The 24,634-nt window shown below is 32.7% G+C and overlaps 1 protein-coding gene across 1 annotated transcript in view; it reads left to right on the forward strand.

Annotated features, from left to right (window-relative positions):
• The window catches only part of LOC145266413 (uncharacterized), a 445,667-nt gene that overhangs the window by 272,881 nt on the left and 148,152 nt on the right, over positions 1-24,634 (forward strand). The window contains exon 9 of the mRNA XM_080122081.1: positions 9,352-9,505. Coding sequence (XP_079978207.1) covers positions 9,352-9,505 — 154 coding nt within the window. The remainder of the gene's footprint in view (positions 1-9,351; positions 9,506-24,634) is intronic.

Below are 24,634 nucleotides of genomic sequence, written 5' to 3' on the forward strand. Positions count from 1 at the left end.
TTTATGACCTTCTTATCTCTGTGAACGTTTAAAGATACCAAACGCAGTTTAAAATCCAATTAATTCTCATTCAATTATCATCTTCATCACAAATGAATCTTTTTAAGAGCTTGTAAAAGAAAGTGAGAAGGAATCATTATTGTCTACACAATAATAGTCACGCATGAAACATCAATAAAAATTGCCTGAATCTTAAATGCGACATATATACATGTTTATAGACGTTCCTTGAGCCATGTTGGTAAAGTAGCTCGGAATTTTATTCTCCCTATTTACCTACTGTCTACCGTTTTATAGCTTGTACCAATAAAATGATCTGTGAACTTTCATCGACCAAAATGCGCTGGTTAGTTTTAATGTTACATATATTGCAATGTTATATATTCGCCGCAGCCGGTTGTTCAAATGTGCTTTTCTAGTGTATATAATTTCTAAATCGACACTGGTCAGCATATAAACACACTGGCAGCGAATAAAACACACCACAGCTGATCTATGAATAACATTTTGTTTTATTTCATACCGACAACAGTTTTGGATTTAGTTGACATAACTGAAGGCGCGTGGCGAGGGTGTGGATGTTTAGCAGTGAAAAATATAGTAGTTTTTCCTTGCTCTGTGCCCGACTGATCGCTTTCTGTTGTGTCGATTTATATAAACATTCTTTTATACTAGAATGTTTAATATTTCCCATTGTTTATTGTTCTAATCATTTGGTTGATATTTCTGGTCAAAGTATATATTCCAATAGACAATGGTGGAAAACCTTGCAGTCCTCAACTGGATCAATCTGCATGTGTGCAACACATCGAATGCCCTCTTTCCTGGGTCACCTGCCAAATATCCAACATATGCATGAAAGATAAAGTAACTATGATTAAGGTATTCACGTATTGTTTTTATTGTCAGAAGCCATTACAGATAACGATATATAAACAAAGCAAAGTTCATTAAATTAATGCCGAGTATATATCATGTCTGTTTTTAGGTTTTTATCCAAAAATGTCTTTTTTAAAATTAATAATTATGTAATATATGGTTTCGTCTGATCACACGGACTTTACAAGCCTACTTTGCTAACATTTTCGACTGTTAGAAGTACTTCAAAGTTGAAGTATCAATCTCGGTAAAACGCGTTACGATATATATATATATATATATATATATATATATATATATATATACATGGTATCCAGTGATCATGTCTGATATTTGTTTTTTTTACATATGAGTCATCACTTATCAAGAGCCGGAGGCCACTCGAGGATTAGGGTAATTGGGTGTACAGTAATCAATGGGATAATATTTCAGTAATCGTTATTAATGGAGATTTGATAAATTGGATTACTTAAGGGGGCAGTTTATCACGAATTTGTTTATCTTGGACTTGAGGACATCCAAGTTGTAGTCAGATGGGAAACAGGCAAACGGAAGAGAGTTCCACACGCTTGAAGTTCTAAGAAAGAAGCTTTGTTCATGGAATCTACGGTTTAGTTTAGGTACAAATAAAGAGTGAGCGAAATTATTGATAGTGGTTTCAGATGGATAAGTGTTTTTCATGAGAGTTTGGCGAGAGTGGAGCATAGATTAGAGCTCAGACAATCACTATCAATAGCATAACGATAAAACAAAGACAGGCTCACAACGTCTCTTCTGTGGGAGAGAGGTTGAAGAGAAGAGAAAAGGACCCCCCACTACGCTACAAGTCTATTTTGTACTCTGTAAAGGTAGGATAAGCTGTTTTTAGCAGCTCATTCCAAGTGTGGCAGCAATACTCCATCTGTGGACGTACTTGGCTTTTAGTTAGATAAAGAACTGCGTCAGCAGTGATATCTCTACTGGAGCGGTAGAAGGATCCTACTATTTTTCCAGCGACCTTAGCAACAGATTTGAAGTACGTGTTCCATTTCAGATCAGGAGTAAAGATCAATCCCAGAAGCTTGTCAAAACATGGAGACTCCCCAAGATGAGATCCATCCATTTCACTTAATGTCAGATGGGGACCAAAGCGTTGATTATGTAAAAATAGAAGCTTGGTTTTAGATGCATTAAAAGTAACCAGCCACATCTCCCCCCATTGAACCACGTGCTCAAGATCAGAGGAGAGAGAATCAGAAAGAACTTTGTCATTTACAGCCTTTAATGTGTTGCCATAGATGGTAGTGTCATCAGCATAAATCTCAACGAATGATCTAAGTATGTGTTTTTGGAGATCATTGATGTAGATCAGGAAAAGGGTATGGCCCAGGATGGACCCCTGAGGGACTTCAGCATTAATACTGTGGGCCTCTGATTTCTGTCCATTACCCTCTACTCTTATGAACCTATCAAAGAGAAATGATTTAATAATTGAGAAAACATTTCCAGTTATACCGTAGCTGGAAATCTTGTGAAATAGGCCCTTATGCCATGCCTTATCGAAGGCCTTTGATGTATCAAAAGCAATTGCCTTAGAAAGGAAGCCTTTGTCGAGAGATTCACTAATACTTTGAGATATAACCGTTAGCAGATCTGCTGTAGATCTCGCAGAACGGAAACCATATTGCATGCTATTAAGAAAGTTATTTTTGCTGAGGTGGTTAACTACTTCTTTATCTAATATGAATTCCAGCAACTTACTCATGGCGCACAGGGGACTTATTAGTCTGTACTGAGAGGGAGATAACTTATCACCTGAAGTCTTAAATACAGGGCATACTGATGAGGTTTTCCAGGGTGTTGCGAAGCACTTCTCCTTAAGACAACGCTTAAATAATTTTGTAAGTATGGAGGCAAGTTATGTTTGAAGCTTTTTCAACACTATGATTGAAATGCCGATCGGGCCAGCTGCTTTACTGGAATCAAGGTTCTTGATTATCTTGTCGACATCACGCACATATATTTGTATGTCACATAGTGTGTTGTCTGTTATAGTAGGTCTATTGATGATGGTTGTGATATAACGCACACTTCTGTTCAGGATCCAATTTGTTATTTGCTAAAACTGGTGGGAACCAAGCCGCTGCTCAGCTACTTTGGATTTAACGGACTGAGCATATAACTCTCTTGCATTTTTCTTACTCTTTTACAGTAGTTGCTGGCAGTCCTGAAAGCAGCTTTACTCTCAGTACATCTATTACGTTGGTAGCTATGGAAAAAGTAATTTCTATGCGCGATGACGGCAGCACATTCTGGGGAGAATCATGCCTGACTGTTCGGTTTTTGCTGGATATTTTTGGATGGTATAAATCGGTCTACACCTACAATTAACCATTCCGTCAAGTCTGACACTATAGAGGACACATTCTTTTTAAACATGGAATGCAGAGGTAGATCAGATATAAATGTACGGAAGCTAGCTCAGTGAGCCATAGAGTATTGATATACTGCACGATGGAGAGGTTGTATGTCCTGAAGGGGAAGGCTGGTGGCGGGTGGCACAGTGGTACGTTGAATCGAACTTCCTTCTCTTGCCACAGTTAATGGAATTTCATCCTCAACTCTCATGAGGCCGCTTATGACATAGTGCTTCCACATCGTGCTGATGAGCAAGTAATACTCAGCTTTCAAAACGTATGCCGACTTCTTTCATATTTCTTTTACATGTGCTTTTGAATTAAAATCAATCTCTTATTTTCTTGCCAGTTATCAGTTCTCCGTAGAGGAGGTCTTTTAGGATAAGTTGATGCTGACACAAGATTCTGGGGACAAATGTGGAGGTCCGTCGGGCTTTGATCCAATGTTAAGACTTTCTATTACAGTTGACCCCAGATATGTGACCACATTCAAGGCTTCAAGTTTGCAGTTATAGGTAGCGACTGAAGAGGAAATTATCAAAGCCCTAGGAAAAGCGACCCATGATGCGCTGAAGGTCCTCACCAGTGTAATTAGTCAGTACGCGTTCTCCGCACACAGAAGGTCATGGATGAGGAATTTGCGAATCTTGTGTTTTGCTCTTCGTGAAGTCAACAAAGGCCTGGTTTAGCATGACGACAAAGTATATGTCAAACAGGATTGAGGCAAACAGGCAATCTCGCTTTATGGCACCCCTTATATCAAAAGGCGATGATGTTACTCTATTGAACTTCATGCCTACGTGAAATAATGATACTCAAAAGCTTTCCTGGGCATCCAATACTGTCCAGAACCTTGAATAGGCCGTCTCCGCTCACAAGATCGAAGGCCTTCATAAGGCTGATAAATGCTATGTGTAGGGACTGCTTTTGCTCCCTACATTTCTCCTATGTCGACCGTGGAACTTTCAGCTCTGGAACCGCACTGCGACTCCAGATACACAATGTCAGCAAGCTTCTGGAGTCATTTTAGGACCACGCGGCGAAGAGCTTTTCTACAACACTCAACAGTGAGATACCACTGTAATTGTTGCAGTCATCACAGTCGCCATTGTTTTTGTAAAGTGTAATGGTGTTGCAATATCTCATACTTCGTGGTATTTTGCCATCTTACCAGCACTGGAAGAGTAGTTCATTTAGATGCTGAGGGGCCTGCTCGGCTCTTATAACTTCTGATCACTTTTGCTGGAATGCCTTAGTGAAATCGTCAATGGTTAGCAGTACATCCATCTCCCTAAAGGTCTTAAAAGGCTTGGTAAACTCTTATGTGGCGTCTGAGATGGTATTATTCCTACTAAAGACGTTAGAGTAATGCTTCACCCATCGGTCCATCTGCTTGTTCATATCGATGATGGACTCTCCACTGGTTGTCTTGCTATTTGTCTGACCAACTGTCCTCTTGATGCCATCATAAACATTCCTGATGCTACTAGTGTTGGCGGCCTGTTGAATGACCTTAGAGGGGCCGGTGCAATATCGATTGACTCAACTCCTGACAACATGCTGGACTTGTATGTGGGTTGCACAGAGGGTTTGCAGCATGTATTTTGTTGGTCGTTTCGTGTGATTAAGCAGAGCAGTACATTTTTTTTCTAACAGTGGAGTCATTTAAACTACATAAGTGTCGAACGAGTCATGAATCCTGACTGCTTCCTACCAAGATTGAGAAATCATATTGCGAATCTGCCCCCTCCAATACTCAGCATTCATCTATGGGAGTGGGACCTCAATCAGTTATTTGATTAGCAACTCCACCCTGCGAGGATCCATGATCTTAAACATATTGATTTTTGGTTTGCTTTGTAGCCTTACTCGATGCACTTTTTGAATTGAATCCCAATCTTGCTACATATGAAGATGTGTTCGGTGTCACTGTTTTTGCTGTAATAGGTTCGTGTTGAGAGATTACTTATTATTTCAAAAACAAAATATGTATTGAATTACAACTTATAAGTTTTTATTCATTTTTATGAAGTATATCTTATACGCCTTTCGTTGAATAGTGGAATATTACTAAAAAACTAAAAAAAAAGATAAATATTTGTTCCCCCTAGGTACGTGCGGCATATTTATTCACAACAATAGTGTGGCTTAACTTAGCAAATGTATTTACAACGATAGTCGAAATGATAGCAGCAGTATATTATATGCAAGAGTCAAACACCTTATCTACTACACTAACAAACTTTCCGCGAATTGTACAAAATATTATAGCATTATATGTAATTCTATTCCGTACATAACTTATCTATTACTAATATTAGAAATATATTTGTATATAAATTAGTTGTTTGTATTTGTGAAAAATATTATTTTCTCTAACAGAGAACTCAACCTTAAAACCTTTAATAGAAAAATGAATAAGATTATAACAATTCATATAAATTGCATTAAAATGTTTTAAAATTTATATATATTTAAGGACATAAACCATATAATTACATAGAACTAATACACATGCAGACTCAAGCACACCCAGACATGCACACGTATATATATATATATATATATGTATATATATATATACATACATATATATATGTGTGTTCTGAAATAAAACAAATTCATACTTTTCATTACAACAAATATATTTTCAGATATTATACTGGCATTATATTTTCTTCAATTAATTCATTCAGAAGATGCCTTACAATAAAGACGAAACTGTGATGGACGTGTAACTTAGTTTGTCTCCTTTTTATCTTTTATATATATATATATATATATATATATATATATATATATATATATATATATACATATAAAATTATATATATATACGGAAATAAAGTAAAGTCCAGCATTAATAAATTTATCTACCACTTAAAACATTAAGATTTAACGTCTATATGTCCATTTATCTAGACAATCAAGGTTAACAATCATATCTTGAATCTTCTAGAGAACAGTGCTTCGTCAGAAAAACAACAGAAATAGTAAAACATAACAGTTACTTTAAAAACCATTCGTTTAGAAAATCAAATATAACGTCAGTTCGGAAATACACGGGTGATTTGAGATAAAAAACTAAATTATGTTTTCGATTTTTGTTACTTTTCTGTATTTTTTTATTAAAAAGATTTAAGATTTGCTTAAAAGCTTGTCAGGAAAATAAAAACACTGTCGCTACTAAAGAAGTTCTGTCCTAGCAAATAAAATATCATTACTAAAACCTGCTTTTAAATATTTTCTAAAACGTAAATGAATATCCATTAAGCTTAAACAATAAATGTCTTTTTATCTTTCCTAATGCTGTATACTTATAGTGTTTCTGCATCCTATTTCTAAAAACAATGTTTTAAAGTAATGTTTTTACTGTTAATTTTGTCTTTTCTTCTCTTCTGATGAGAAGCAATTAGATTCGAAATGCCATGGTCTTACGATGTTTTTTGAATTCCTTTTTCTTGTTGATCTGATGATATAATGGCATTTGGGCTTGAGTTTGAGTTTTAATTGTCATTTTTTGTTTCTTATAAGAATTGCTCATCTGAAGCGTGTAGAGCTTTTACTAATAGGCTTGTTTGGCTTAAAGATTGTCTATTTATCAATTTCGTCAATTACTATATATATATATATATATATATATATATATATATATATATATATATATACAATATGATAATTATTTTTATACCTACAGACTAGTGTTTCCTTCGTTTTGGGAATCATCAGTTAAAAAGTTGAAAACAGTTGAAATTAACATTTATATATAGCGTAAGGTCAAGACAACCGAGAGTGATCTTATGATTATAACATCATGATCTGCGCATGTGAGCTTAAATGACCGACTTATTACATTTCAAATCAGAGTGCTTAACAATAAAACCGAGTTTCTAAAGGTGCTGACATAATTATTACCATAATTATTTTAATACCTAAAGACACTAGTAATTTATACTTTCGGGAATTATCAGTGAAGGAAGTTACGATTACGGCCGGTAAGGAGATTCGAACCCAGCCACAAAGGCATCTTTTACTCCATTAGAAAGGAAAAAATGGCATGGCCAACGTTAAGTGACGCCATGTTTGAATTTTAGTAAGCGTCCGTTTATAAAAGGAATAAACGCATTCCAGAATAATCGAATTTTTAGAGCTCAGCCAATCAGAGTGGACAGAAATTGGTAGAAAGCCTTTATTATTTATGAACAGACATAGGAAAAGATATGTAATGACTATGTATCTAATAACCAGTCACGCTGGGTGTAATCCAAGTATTTAAAATGAACACTATTACAGGTTTTTGAGGGCGCTGAATGCAGAAATACCAGTAAAAATCTCAGAAAACGAATAGTTTTCAAGATATAAACAAATTATAAAGTAAAGAATCACTTTTCTATATATATTAACCGTAGAATAGACACCCACTTTATAGCCAAGGTGGCTATAAAGTGAACGCCCGTTTTACGTTGAATTAATATAGAAAAGTGATCCATCACTACTTGACATAATAATGTGCGACCTGAAGGGCAAATTTTACATAGTTCACTACACAATTCAGGTTATTAGCATTCATACTAGCCGTAATTCCTTAAATTCTGATCAGTAGTTGCCGAAATTTGAAGCTTAAAAAATTGCCAGAAAAAGTTGTATATCTATATATGGATATATCTATACTCGTCGCCAAATTAAATATTGAACTGCTCATATTTTTTATTCTATGGGCTGAAAATACAAGAAAATTTGCAGGCTTTTAGATTATAATACTATTCTATGGTTAAAATTTTATCATAATTGGTTAAAAAGAACCTATATTTTAAAAACAATAAAATATGTACAAATTAGTGCACACACACACACACACACACACACACACATATATACATATATATATATATATAGTGTCCTAGCAAGCCAGCTTTAGTTTTCCTGCTTTGGCATGAATTTTCCTTCGGATTTTTGCACGTGATTGTCTCTCTTGTGGCCTTGCCAGACCACACACACACACACACACACACACACACACACACACACACACACACACACACACATACACACACACAAATATATATATATATATATATATATTTATTTGTGAGTGAGTGTATTCGTACTAAGGCATAATCACATTGACACACCGGTTCCCTTCAGATCATTGAAGTTAAACAACGTTGAGACTGGTCAGTATTAAAATGGGTGACTATTTGTGCATTCTAGGCGCTGTATATGCTCTCCGCTTATCCTGACATTATGTCCAAACGTCCTTAACCTCCACTTGCCACTGATATTTAACAACACTGACCTAAGAGAGGTGTGTCTGGAGATTGCGCAACGCTTGAAAAAAAAAAAAAACTCCACGCGCAGCCACCTTTACAGTTGGTATCTATAGTCTGTCAAAATCGAAGGAAGCTACTTAGGAAAGATATAGACGTCATTATCAATTTAATCAAATAGGAAACTAGATAAAGCTACTGACTCTCTTTTAAGTCGGCTCCGTACATATTTGATTCAATATCTCTTATCAGCATTTATAGTTGATCAATCTATTTCAGTATATTTATATCTATGTTTATTCACTTATATGTACTTATAATATGTTAGTAAATGTTTACATATTTATATTTGTATCTATCTATGCATTGATACCCTTCTTAAAATTTGCCCATCTCTACCTGTGCTCCTATATGCATATCTGTACCATGTCTGTCTATTAATATATCTCTGTACACACACACACACACACACACACACACACACACACACACACACACACACACACACACACACACACATATATATATAATCCATCACCTTTACTTGGTATTCTTTGTCTTGAATAAAATATTGTAAATTCAATTCTAAAATATCTTGACCTTCTCTACATATATATATATATATATATATATATATATATATATATATATATATATATATATATATATGTTAAGTCGGTGCAAAAATGTCGTTTTTTGACTTTCAACGTTTATTGAAGTTTAACGTTGAAAAACGACATTCACTGTTAAATGCTTGTGTTAACTCAAAATAGTTTGGTCTTTCCTTAAATGTTCTTTCTTAACTCTAGCAAACAACGCCATCGAAACATTGTCAGTGTTCTTGGTCTGTGTCTTGAGACGCGTCTTCCCAGTCTCATCACGGAATTCATCGATGGCGTTTCAGTAAAAGAATTCATGCGCAGCAGCTATAAATCGATGACATGGCCGACGAGAGCAAGAATTGTAAGTATTTCATTTTTATCCTTCATTCTTTGGATGAATATAAAAAGGCTCTGGAAATATAATAATATAGAGTAAGGAATAAGTAATGAAATTTTCAAATCAAATTGTTTAACGTTAAATTCCTTTAAAAAATAGAAATAAACTGAGACATGTACATGCGAGTCCTATGTTATTTCTAAATAGTTCACTTCTTGTAAGTAAAGAAATACAGGAGCTGAGATCAAAATCAAAACCTAAACACAGTGTGTCAAGTACGATAACCCTTAGACTAACCATCCACGTACTTTGGATGGGTTTTAAAAACCTCATGAAACAGCTGACAAACAGATAAAAATACGATAACCCCTCACCAAGTACCACATTTTTAATTTTTACCTCTTAGCAGCACTTTTTCTCAGATGAAAACGGATTAAAAAGTTTTCCTCGTGTTTTAATATCTTATATACCAAATTTCAAGTCTGTAGATAAAGATTCCTTGAGTATATAGGTTGGGAAATGTCCTGACACATATTTCTTATCTTAGAGGTGACAATTCCTGCTGGTCATGCGATTTGAACCCACCTTTTGCTCAATTTACTCGGCCTTTACACCAGCGGGACCAAACAAATGCTAGGGTAGGGGAAAAAATTAAGAACAATTAAACGCCGAATTTGAGGGAATACATTATACAATCAAGAGTGTTCAAACAAGCGGAAGTTGTGAACACTGCAAAAACGCTAGTTGACTGCCTTTTAGTCATTATTCCGCAGAAAGTGTCTATCTCCAAGTTTTCTAAAGGGGCTTTGTACGTAGATATAATTAAAAATTAATTGTTACTTATACCTATGGACATACATTTTTTATACTTACGCAATCGTCAGTCCAGGGAGTGACGAGTTTTGCTGATCATGAGATTCGAACACAACTACGAAGCCACCTTTTGCTGTGTTATATATATATATATATATATATATATATATATGATAAATCTTTTTATCTATCTATCTATCTATCTATCTATAAATACACGAGGCCAGTGATATATATATATATATATATGTGTGTGTGTGTGTACATGTGTATATATGTGCATATATATATGTATATATATATATATGCATACATTTTGTGTGTAATTTGTTTTTCTGCAATAGCTTAGTTGTTAGGGAGATGTTAGAGAGAAACGAGTGGTACATATTTATATATATATATATATATATATATATATATATATATATATATATATATATCCATAGTAGTAAGTTAAAAAATATACGGGAGTTAAGCTACACAGAATATTTCGCGTTTCATTCTTGTGAGAAGTTGTCAGGCTTAATTGCCATGTATATTTCCATAACTTACTACCTATATATTGAGCACTGTTTACGCATAAAATTATGTCTTCGTATATTTATTTATGAGATTAAATGAAGTAATCATATATATACATATATATATATATATATATATATATATATATATATATATATATATATATACTCGCTGTACCCGGCCACGCGTTGCTGTGGCTCATTTTGTTAAAATGGAACACATCTGAAAGTAGAGAAACGTTTGATTCTTTTTTTCAAGAGAATGTACAAATTATTTATTTTTTTTAACAGATGTTAAGAAAATAAACAGAAAAATACTTCCATCATTTATTATGCAAAAAAATAAAATAAAATGTTAATTTAGTGTTTCAATATGCTTATAAATTACGATAAAACTTGCTGAGTATGCACTGTTTTACGGTTGTTGGAAAAATGGAATGAAAACTTAAATTTCGCTTCGTTTTAATCTTTCTTAATTTTTTAATTGTGCCCCCCAAACGAATATAATCAAAACAGTAACATTCAACAATTGTACTTTATGTATATAAAGCACAAAATATTTATTAAAAAAAATAGAAAAATAAAAAAGTTAATAACGAAAGGGAAATAATTCAATTTTTAAACGAAAAAGTCAGTTTGGTATATATTTTTGCTAGTTTTTACATAAGTCCAGCTTACCACTCACATTGGAAATGTAGACATTTATAGGTTGTCGGGTACGTTTACAACGAATAAACACTCAAATCTAGTAGATGTATCAGAATTTTTGTAGGAATTTTTTACACCCCTATCATGAAACTGCGAATAAAATAAAAAAAATCTCGTAATTTCTCTTTTAAAAGTGGGTTGTTTATTTTCTTTATGGATTATACTTCCAAAATAAACTATTAAAGTTGTTTTAAAAGTAATAGAAATATTTTTTTTATTTTTTAAAAAACAGTAATGAATTTTACGAACTCAATATTGTTCAATTTTTAAACTTTAAAAATCTATCAAAATCTTTCTATTGATTCTATTTTTACGATATTTTCAGGGTCAATGTGAAATTTTATGCTCTTTCCAATAAACCGAATATAATATTTTAGACAAACGTGTTTTTTAATTCACGCCCCCCATTTTCAAGTGTCTAGTAAAAAGTCAATAATTAATTTACTCACCAAAGTTTTATATATCACAAATTGAGGAGAAAAGGTCAATAAGCAATATATTCAAAGTTAAAACAAAAAAAGTAGTGCTTTTTTTTAGAAATTTACCTGTAAAGTTCGAAGTTTAAAAACTTTTTTTTAAAACCACGTTGTTTGTTTTTTCTTTTGTTTTTTTATGAAACCTTGGTCCTTGCTCCTTTTTTATGAAACCTTGGTCCTTGCTGTTTTAATTGAAAAAAAATAGGGCTTGAATTACATTTTTCGAGTAGTTATAAGCTTGGAAAGACAGGGGGTAGAATAATTCACGCCTCCCATTTTGAAATGTCTATTAAAAAGTAATTTATTCACCAAAGTGTTATATATCACAAATTGAAGAGAAAAGGTCAATAAATAATATATTCAAATTTAAAACAAAAAAGTAGTGTTTTTTTTTTAGAAATTTACCTGTAAAGTCCGAAGTTAATACCTTTTTTTTAAAAAAAAACATGTTTTTTTTTTAATGAACCCTTGGTCCTTGCTCCTTTAATTGGAAAAAAATTAGGCTTGAGTTACATTTTTCGAGGAGTTGTAAGCTTGGAAAGACGGGGTGGAATTATTCACTATTTTTCACGAAATTTCTTACACACCTACCAATCTACCCATGTTAAGAACGGCTTTCGGAAAAGACACCCCTAACCTTGCCAGAATACCCGAAAAGCTATAAAAGTTGACGTGTCGAATGTGAACGATATGTAAAAAAGTTACCGAATTTAAAAGAGAACGAAATTAAAATTTCCGTTCCATTTTTACAACCGTAAAGCAGAGCCTTCTATGCAAATTTTACCTAACTTACTGTATTAGGAATCTAATTGAATCTTTAATTTCCTGAATAGTATGCGAGCATTCATTTTTCTTCGAGTTATATCGAATTCATTAATACGGACTTTAGGAGCTTTTTTCATAATGTTACTGTAAAAATTATTTTTATTGTTACAAATTACGATGCTTTATTTATATAAAAAAAGCAAAAATAAATTCTTGCGTTTTTTATTTATTACTGAAAACCATATTTTTTGTTTAAACAAAGTAAAACATTTTCACTAAGAGTTAAGTAAAAATAATTAGTTCATTATATTCTGCGATCATTATTTGAAAAATACTGCAATTTTCATTTAAATTCGTTAATTTCCTGATTTTTGGTGAATTTTTAAGTAAAGTGAGGAGTCAAAATGTTTATACACTTTGAGCGTCTTTTGTGTGTACCTACCATTTTTCGATGAATATTTGATAGCAAAGCGACCACGTGCGATTAAATTAAATTTCAATCACATGGTTATATTACCAATAATAATATAATTAAACCCATTGAAAATTTACCGATATTGTAAACACATTCTGTTTACATTAACCCTGTAGTGTTTTTTTAGTTATGCAATGTTGCCAACTGAGATTTTAAAAAATCCCGCAAGATCAGGAGAAAGAAATGTCCAGAAAATCGCTAGATTTTTAACTTTTATCATCTGAAATTTTCAAAAATCGCTAATTCACCCCCCCAAACTATATTTTAACTTCCTACAATAAAAAAATTATAAATATAGTATATTCAATATATAAAATGTTCCGTGTTTTCTCACTATATGTTTCTAGAATTATATTGAAGCGCTTAGCTCCCCAGAAGGCTTACATATTTTATCAGCCAGTTTTGCCTGTTTTTTTCAGAGAGGGTATTTTTTTGTTTTGCAGGAAACACATCATAAACTCAAACTTTTTATAATAAAAATTAAATTGAAATATACTGCAAATTAAACATCACAATAATGGTTTAACATATTTTGAAATTAGAAAAATAAAAAACAAAACAACTTTGTTTAAGCATAAAAGTATTTAGGTTGGTAGATAATATAATTCTACAATATTGGTAATGGGGTGTGAATTAATTCGACCTCCTGTCTTTCCAAGCTTATAACTACTCGAAAAATGTAATTCAAATCCTAATTTTTCTTTCAATTTAAGGGGCAAGAACCAAGGTTTCATAAAAAAACACAAAAAAATACAAACAACGTGTTTAAAAAAAAAGGTTTTAAACTTCGGACTTTACAGGTAAATTTCCAAAAAACTGTTCTTTTTTGTTTTAAATTAGAATATATTATTTATTAATCTTTTATCTTCAATTTGTGATATATAAAACTTTGGTACATACATTAATTATTTACTGTTTAATAGATATTTCAAAATAGGGGGGTGAATTAAAAAACACGTTTGTCTAAAATGTTATATTCAGTTTATTGGAAAGAACATAAAATTTCACATTGACCCTGAAAATATCGTAAAAATAGAATCAACACAAAATTTTTTATAGATTTTTAAAGTTTAAAAATTGAAAAATACTGAACCCGTAAAATTCAATTAATTTCATTACTATTTTTTTAAAAATAAAAAATAATATTTCTATTACTTTTATACAACTTTAATAGTTTATTTTGGAAGTATAATCCATAAAGAAAATAAACAGACCACTTTTAAAAGAGAAATTACGAGTTTTTTTATATTTTAGGATTTTATTCGCAGTTTCGTGTTAAGGGTGTCAAAAATTCCTACAAAAAATTCTGATACACCTAGTCCTGTACTAGCTGACATTTTTGTGAGATTTCACGAGTCGGCATTGTTTAATGATGTATCGAAGCCATCAATATATTTCAGAAAGAATTCGTTAGGTCATTAGACTTTATCAGGGATATATTTTAACTCTCCCCTTTGCCCTCACTTGTACATACATTTTATATAATTGTGTATATTTTATTTCATTTCATTCGTATTCCCACCCGTCCTCTTTTTTCCCTTTTCTTCGGTAAAATCTACACGCACACCTCATTAAGTCTATTCTGCGAGATATTTTATTTATTTATTTATTTTTCTATGATCAACGATTAACCTCTGATGAGTCTGTTGATGCTGGCTATTTTGTTTAAAGCAATATATATATATATATATATATATATATATATATATATATATATATATAACTACTTCATTTACTCACATAAAATTAATATACGAAAGTATAAATTTATGCGTAAACTTTAAGTATTTATTTCAAAAGTGCTCAATACGTAGGTAGAGCTAGTTAGTAAGCCTGAAGAATCATAGAGCGGATGAAACGCAGAATATTCAGTGTAACTTAATCGCCATATATATTTTATAACTTACTATATATAATTATATATATACAGTATTGGCCATAGTATAAGGAACGGAAAAAAATTACAATTATTCATGTATATTTAAAAAATTAGGGCATGGATTTTTCTGAAATACTCAGAATAAACAAATAGAACTAATGTGTATAAACTAGTACCCAAAAAAAAAATAAATAAATAAAATTACGATTCAATATTGAGAAATATTTTAGTTTTAAATTATATCTGTGGATTTTTCCTAGCCAAAAGTTAAGGAACGAAATAGAAAATTTATATATTTTTTAATGCAAATGTTTAAAAAAATAAATTCATTCAATATTTAGTGAACATCCCTTTATTCTTTATGACCTCATTGCATCTTCGACCACAAGACTGGATTAGTTTCTTGCAAAATTCAGGATTTATTTTTTCTCACTCTTCCTTCAATAAATCCCACAAATGATTTTGATTTCGGGGATTCCTCATCTGTGCTCTTTCTCCAATCATTTTCCAAACTTTTTCTATCGGATTCAGATCCGGACTCTGCGTTGGCCAGTCCATTACTCTTATTTCTTCTTCCTCGAGGTAACTTATCACTTTTTTAGCTTTATGGCAAGGGGCGTTATCTTGCATAAAAATGCTTGGCTGATTAGGTGAAAGGCATATGCTCTCAATGACATGTTGTTGAAGGAGCTGCTTATAAGTCTCCGCATTAACCATACCATAGATTCAGACTAGAGGGCCAACTCCTTCCGAGGATATCATACCCCACACCATTACATTTCCCCCTCCGAATTTAAGTGTCTTTTTAACACATTTGGAGGATAATCGTTCACCTGCTTTACGCCGTACATGCTTGTTTCCATCAGATCCAAACAAATTGAACTTGGATTCATCGCTAAAGTGAACCCTAGCCCATTGTTCATCAGTCCAGACGACGTGCTCATGGAAAAACTTCAAACGGCTATTTTTGTTCTTCTTGGAGATCAAGGGTTTAGATACTGGCACCCTGGCATGCAATCCGGCAGCTGCTAACCGCCGAGAAACAGTTTTTCTAGATATATTTTTCCCAGTCTGTTCATTAAAATCACGAGAAATTGATGTTGCGAATTTGAATCGGTCACTAAGAGCCTGCCTTACCATAATCCTATCTTTTCTTTGAGACGTTTTAGGGGGTCTGCCGGTTTTAGGGGATGCTTCTAATGTATTTTTATTCTTATATCGAGCTATCACACAATGAACAACACTTTTTGATCTTCGAACGATATTAGAAATTGTTGAAATTGATTTCTTTTCTTTGTAATTGTCTAAAATTAATTTTTTTTCTTGGAGAGACAGAGTTTTGTGAGTCGGTGACGTCATTTTTCTTTGTTGTGCTTATCAGCAGTTCCAATATTAAAAACTAGCTATTTTCACGCAAAGTTTAGTTTCTTAAAAATAAATTTTCTATTTCGTTCCTTTACTTTTGGCCAGGATAACTCCACAGATATAATTTAAAACTAAAATATTTCTCAATATTGAATCGTAATTTTTTTTTTGGTACTAGTTTATACACATTGGTTCTATTTGTTTATTCTGAGTATTTCAGAAAAAATCCATGCACTAATTTTTGAAATATACATGAATAATTGTACATTTATTTCCGTTCCTTATACCATAGCCGATACTATATATATATATATATATATATATATATATATATATATATATATATATATATATATTCTGAACAGAAGCGTGTGCTCCATCCCAACTATCATCAATGGACCTGAGGTAATCTCGTCAGCATCAGACAAAGCCAAACTCTTTGTCAAGAACTTAGCAGCTAATTCTACCTTTTGCGATCAAGGCCGCCAACCCCCAATATTTCCTCCTGTATCTGAAAACACACTATGTGATATACGTATATCTGTACGTGATGTTGCCAAGCTAATCAAAAACCTTGATTCCAGTAAAGCAACTAGCCCGGACGGTATTCCAATTATAGTACTCAAAAAACTTCAACCTGAACTAGTGCCCATACTTACAAAACTATTTAAACGTTGTCTTAAGGAGAATAGTTTCCCATCTCCCTGGAAATTTTCATCAGTATGCCCTGTATTTAAGAATTCAGGTGATCGCTCATCCCCCTCTCAGTACAGGCCAATAAGTCTCCTGTGCGTCATGAGTAAGTTGCTGGAATCTGTGTTAAATACAGAAGTAATCAACCATCTCAACAAAAATAACCTTCTTAGTGACACTCAATATGGTTTCTGTTTTGCTAGATCTACAGCAGATGTACTTACAGTTATATCTCATAGGATAAGCAAATCTCTCGACGGAGGCAACCTTTCTAGGGCAATTGCTCTTGACATATCTAAGGCCTTTGATAGGGTATGGCATAAAGGCTTATTTCATAAGATCTCTAGCTATGGTATAGCTGGAAATGTCTTCTTGATTATTAAATCATTTCTTTCTGATAGGTTCATAAGAGTAGTAGTTGAGGGGCAAAAATCAGAAGCTCACAGTATTAATGCCGGTGTCCCTCAGGGGTCCATCCTGGGCCCAACTCTTTTCCTGATCTACATTTATGATCTTCCAAATCACATCCTTACATCATTTGTAGACATTTATGCTGACGATACTACCATGTATGGTAGCACATCTAAGACAGTAAACGGCCAAGTTCTCTCCAATTCTCTCTCCTCTGATCTTGAGCATGTAGTACAATGGGGAAAGGAGTGGCTGGTTACTTTTAATGCATCTAAAACCAAGCTTCTCTCTTTACATCATCAACATTCTGATCCCCATCTGGCATCAATTGAAATGAATGGCTCTCGTCCTCAGGAGGCCTCAAGTTTTGACAAGCTTCTGGGCTTGACCATTACTCCTGATCTTAAATGGAACACGTACATCAAATCTGTTGACAAGGCCGCTGGAAAAATGGTGGGATCTTTCTATCGATCCAGTAGATATCTCACTGCTTATGCAATTCCCTATTTATATAAGAGCCAGGTACGTCCAAGGATGGAATACTGTTGCCACATCTGGGCAGGAACTGCTAGAAAGGACTTGATAGAGTTCAAAATCGACTTCGTAGCCTCGTAGGAGATGTCCTTTTCTCTTCCTGGCAACCTCTATCTCACAGAAGAGATGTTGCGAGTTTGTCTCTGATGTATCGTAATTTTCATGGAAAGTATTCGACTGAGCTTCAATCTATGGTCCCCCCTCGCAAAACTTCCACAAGAAACACTCGTCTAGCTGTAAACACTATCAATAATCCCCCCACTCTTTATCTGTGCCTAAACCTAAACGTAGATTCCATGAACAAAGCGTTTTTATTAGAACTGCACGCCTGTGGAATTGTCTTCCGTTTTCCTGCTTTCCGGCTGACTACAATATGGTTGTCTTCAAGTCTAAAGTAAATAAGTTCTCGATGAGCCGTTCCATATAAGTTATCAAATTTAACAAATTTTCATTACTAATGATTATTATATTGTCCAATTTCTACTGTACACTCTTTAACCCTTATCCTTGAGTGGCCTCTTGGCCTTGATAATGTGTTGATGCCTATGTAAAAAAAAAGAAAAAGAAAAAGTCCAATGTGAATCGTCCCCCTAAGTAATCCAAGTTACAAAATTCCCACTGTTTACTATGCTAAAATCACAATGACTAATGTATACCTATTAACCCTTATCCTTGAGTGGCCTCTGGGCCTTGATAAGTGGTGACACCCATGTAAAATATATATATATATATATATATATATATATATATATATATATATATATATGAATAAACAGTTTTAATGGCTACTTAAATAAACTCATGTTTCCATCTATGATTTCCTCAGGTCACTGACTTAATTTTCATATTAATTTCCTACAACTATAATAATTTGATTGCAGAAATTCCTCTCTGGACTAAATTTCAGTATGCTTGCAACAGCAGATGCCACATAGAAATTCATTATGTCTAAATACTTACTCACTATTTTATGTAACTTTAGAACGCCGTTACAGACACATTTATTCATTTTAATAAAATCTTATCTTACTTCATACGAGCCATCTCACCGCGATTGCCAAGGTCCATAGACAAAGATGTTCATATTTTTCCCTCTGCTTGAAGAGTCTTCCAACTCTCCCAGAACGGACGGGTAAATATAAAACAATTATAACTATACGCAGCTTTATTTATATCATACCCGGTTTCCGCGCCCTAAACTGACCGATGTTGAAATGAACTGATCTCTTTTAAATAATTTATACTTTACTATCATGTTTTTTCCTTTATTTTACAGCCTGATGTTTACAAAAATTAACCAAAACATTTACTTTAAAATTATACATACCATTACATATTATTTTGATTAACATTATTAACATATTCTTACATAAAAAAGACGCCGCAGCTTTCTTTAGATCATATCCGATTTCCGCGTCTTAAATTGATGCTAAAATGAACTGTTCTCACTGTTATCATATACAGACTGATGTTTACAACAATTAACCATAAGATTTAGTTAAAACTTTAGCGTATTTAATGCGCACTATTTCGATTAACATCATTTACACATGTTATAATAAAACATATATTCGCAGCTTTCTTTACATAATACCTGGTTAGGCTGTCCTAAATTAACCGAATCTAAATGGAGTGATCTCTTTTAAAATCATTTATACTTTACTGCCCTTTATTTTACAGGCTGGTGTTTACAAAAATTAACTATAATATTTAGTTAAAACTTACACATGCCATTACGCATTATTTGGATTAACATTATTTACACATTAACGTTCTACTAAATTCAACACATACTTTGTTCCCATCACCGAGAAAATTATTGCAACAATATTTTTCTCGGTGATGGTCACAAAGTATGTGTTCAATTCAGTAGAACGTTATAATTGAAAAGTGATCCTCAACGATAATATTCATAACAGTTTTGTTTTTAAATTTACTTTTGTCTTATCTTAATTTGTTATCGATAAGATTAACGTGAAAAAAGACAAAAATATAAATTGTGGGATTTACAGTGGGGGGCATTTACATAAACGTCCGCCGAATCTCTTAATAAAAGAGAGTTGTAGTAACACCCTACAACAAACTGGCACCGAGCATAGATTGGGGTAATTAGGCAAAAATAAATAAATAAGTACAATGAAAATTACTTTTCACTTTCGAAATCATAAAAACTATTTCTTTTTATATAACACACATTTTCACATTCCAAGCCTGAATTACGTCCAGATAAATTATCATTTCCTTTATTTTTCATTAAATTAGTATTTGACTACATTTACGCCAGTTTTTTACTTTCTTTGTCTGTCAAATAATTTACGCCACTAAAGTACAAATTTCCCGTTTATTACATTGCCTACGGATATACTTATTTGTTATGCATTGGATTTTTCCCTATAGTTGTTTTTGTTTGGTTCTCTTTTCAGGACTCCTTTTCCACACTGTTCAGGGATTAACTTTTTTTAAGTACTTCTTTCCTTACCACCAACTACGCTATTTCCTTTAAACTGGGGACTTCTATTTTAACTTTGGCAGATACAAGTAGTTTTGATATATAATGATATGCATTATGCACTGGTATTTACTGTTCTACGCACGCACGATAAAAGTGTACTCTCTCTGCACGACACTGCCACCCACCCCAATTATTTTTTTGTTTATAGTCTTTGTGGGTTGGTATGCTTACAACATATATCAAGGTTGAACATGGGGCAAATACTTGGACTGTCCCCCCTCATAAAATGTGGTGTCTATTCCGAAAACTATTATTACCATGGCGGGATTCCGAAACTCGTTCTTAACATTAGGACGCTGGGGATTGGCCACCACCACCACAACAACAACAACCGTAGTTTAATCTTTTACGAGGGGGATGCTTAAACCAGGAAATGCCGGTTAAGGGGTCCTGCTAGTAATGATGTATTTTTCGAATCAACGAATATCTAAAAAGATCTTTATTAGTAAGTTTTTATTTCTATTTTTATACTAATCTATATAGAGCAATAAATTAATGGAAATACGAGTATTTAATTTCAATTCATATTTTATCGCTTTAGATCTTCCGTTAATAACAGAAAATCTAAAAATAATAATGTATAATGTAGTTATGTCTGGGAAGAAATCGATCACAATACATCCAAAATAATAGAGTAAGAAAGAAAAATTGACTTCACCTGGCATTCATAAATTAGTATGTAATTTAGGCAGTCATGATAACGAGCCTTTGGTTTGTACTCTGAGCATTGGCAAAGTGCACTAGTGTGAGTCTATGTATTCGGTTGATCTCCTTTGGTATTAAATGACCCAAAGCCTTTTATCACTAATATGCGCTCCAATGCTGATAAAATAAAACCATAAAAGCGCTCTGAACTCCGGTGTCTCTTAGATTCCCAGGAATTGAAGTTAATGGAATCGTTCTTGCTTTGCTATCAACGCAGATACATCACGTCTCAAAAGAAAAAAAAGAAATCGTGTTAAAACATATGTAATGCACACACGCACACACACAATGCTTTGGATTTATTTCCTTATTTTGCATACTTTTAGAAAGACGAGGACAGCGATTGTATATTAAATTCTAAGTGCTATTTCATTGCCAAGAGAGCAGTAGCCATTGGTTTGCATGGGAATTCTTTCAATATGTTAGGTTTCTGTCAGTCAAATAACACATGATTCCATAAAATTATCATATGACGACTGCGTACAATTGCGTTCAGGTTAAAATTTAGGCAAATGTTTGGCAAGATTACAATAAAATATAATCGTAATTTGCTGCATCTCTTTAGCATATCCATCCATCTATCAATCTATCTATCCATATATATATAATTACTAGCATGGGTACCCGGCGACACAAAGTTCCATTTTGAACACACCTACTATACTAAAGATATTAATCATTTTCATCGTGAGTAACGTCGATACCCCCCACATACACAACAATTTCAAAAATAAAAGAACAGACAAAAACATGTAAATGTAATCGCCCCCCAAAAAAGAAGTATTAGATACCCTCTCCACCAGGTGAGATTCTAACAAGAGTAAAAATCATTTATTTATGGGCGTCCGAAATGACTACCCTATAAAATATGCGAAGGGAATGCGGTATTATATTGGAGCACACTTACACATTTCCTTTACCTTATCTCCTCCCTTTTTGCCGTCGATAGCCGTTCAACAGTCGACCGAAGTAAAAGATTCCTAAGGAAATATCCTTATCTCGAGAAAGTTCTTCCACCGGCAATGAACAGTCGTAAAAATAAAATAAAATAAAATAAATATATTAAGTTTAAAAAAAAAAAATTTTTTTCCTGTACTTTCATCTAACAATTTTTATCTTTTCTTGAAGGAAAAAAAATCTTTTTATTGATAAATATTTTGCTAAAACAAAACAAAATATATAAGATAAAATAAATAAAAATATTTTCAGTCCTTCAAAGGTAAGTTTTTGTTATTTTTTATTATTTAAATTTGTATTTTTTCCGGTTTGTTTGTTTTTAAAGCGTCTATTACAGCGCTCGGCTTAAACCGATCATCGCCGGTCTCGCCCGATCCATGCTTGACGGGAATTCTCGAGAATCTGGATCAAATTATGCAAGGGTATCGAATATTAAAAATAAAGCAAAACATTATTCTGTTTGCACGAAATTATTTTTCCACGCCAGAAACGTCTTGCCTTTAGCAAATTAGTTTATTTGGGAAGAGGTTTTTTTTTTATCTTTCGAACTTAGGAACATAAAAAATCTAATTAGAGGAAGTAACTCTACTCGTTTCATAAAAAATCGATGTCGGAAGTAATAATTCCAAATAAATTTAATTAATCATATTATCAATATAATTGTTATTTAGAGTTGATGAAATAACACTCTTAAATAGAACAATTAAAACAACTCTTTCGCTAGAACCTTAAACTAACATATAGCTATTTAGTACAATTGATTTTCCTTAATATTATAAACAAATGAGGTGACCTCTTAATCGAATATTTTTTAAACAATCATACTAGATATAGAAATAAATGAAATACTAAAATAACGGAGCTCTTGTACATATTAATCAAATCGTGAACAAGCAAACAAGCAAACAAGCAAACAGACAGGAATGCGAATTCATCTCTTCTCTTATTCTATCTATTCTTCTTCTATCGTTTTCTATTCTTCTTTCTTCTTCTATATCTTCTTCTTCTATCTATCTTTCTATCTATCTTCTATCTTCTTCTATCTTCTTTCTTCTATTCTATCTATTCTATCTTCTTCTTCTTCTTCTTCTTCTTCTTCTATCTATCTATTTTATCTTATCTTCTTCTATCTTCTATCTATTCTTCTATCTATCTTCTATCTACTATTTATTCTATTCTATTCTTCTTCTATCTTCTATCTTCTTCTATCTATCTATCTTCTTTCTATCTATCTATCTATCTATCTATTCTATATTCTATCTATCTATCTATCTATCTTCTTTTCTATCTTCTTCTATCTATCTATCTATATATATCAAAACATCGTTAAACTCACTACTCGTTCAAGCAGCCGCCAATAGCGTAATGGTTAGGAGCCTTGACTGCCGTACAAACGGTCGGGTTTCAATCCTGGCTTGAGGTAGTTGCCTGTCTAGCCGCACTGATGAGCTGTGAAACAGCGAAATAGTACTGTATGTGGATGACTATATATTATATATATATATATATATACACATATTCTTCAGAATAGTTTTTATTTAACAATCAGTGGGTATGGAAACGTGAGATTGTAGGTTTACAAAATATTACTGGCAGTAATATTCTATTAGTTATCCCATCTAAACAAGAATTGCTCGATATGCAAGATATAGCAAATAAATTAAATTGTAATTCAATGAATTTCTAAAAACTTATTGAAATGAAATGAAGTGGTTTAGTTTCATATCAAATAATCTTTATTATTCTAAGCAAGACAAAGAATGCTTTAGAATATATATATATATATTATATATATATATATTATATATATATATATATATATATTATATATATATTATATATATATATAAATAAAATGAACCTATTTTTTCCCGAGTGAGTTTGACCTTAATAGGATTAAAAATCGAGACATTACATGCAAATCTATTACACACAACACAGGATGCAGCACAATATTTGAGGTGTGTTATAGGCATATTAGTTTTCCATAACGTCGCTGATCGTAGATTTCTATATTTCATCTGGTGAGAGTTGGCTGCAAAAATCACTTAGGATCAATGGAAGTAGTCAACTCTTATCTCTCTATTAGATTCCTCCTTCCACTGCCACCCATTTACACCGGACTTGACCGTTCACAGTAGAAAATTACGAGAAAACACGGGTTTGCGTTCGTAGTTGCTTAAAAAAAGGTGGATTACCATACAATTATTCTAACGGTTACTTATTCCATTTTTTTTGTTGTTTTTTTTACATTTTCTTTATTTATTGTTCTTTTTCTTTATTACCTAATCCAATCGGTACTTACGCTATCTTTCCCTTTTTTGGTTTTATTTTATTCT

The sequence above is a fragment of the Euprymna scolopes genome, chromosome 4, assembly GCF_053919585.1.
Source record: "Euprymna scolopes isolate OS-2025 chromosome 4, ASM5391958v1, whole genome shotgun sequence".
NCBI lineage: Eukaryota > Metazoa > Mollusca > Cephalopoda > Sepiida > Sepiolidae > Euprymna > Euprymna scolopes.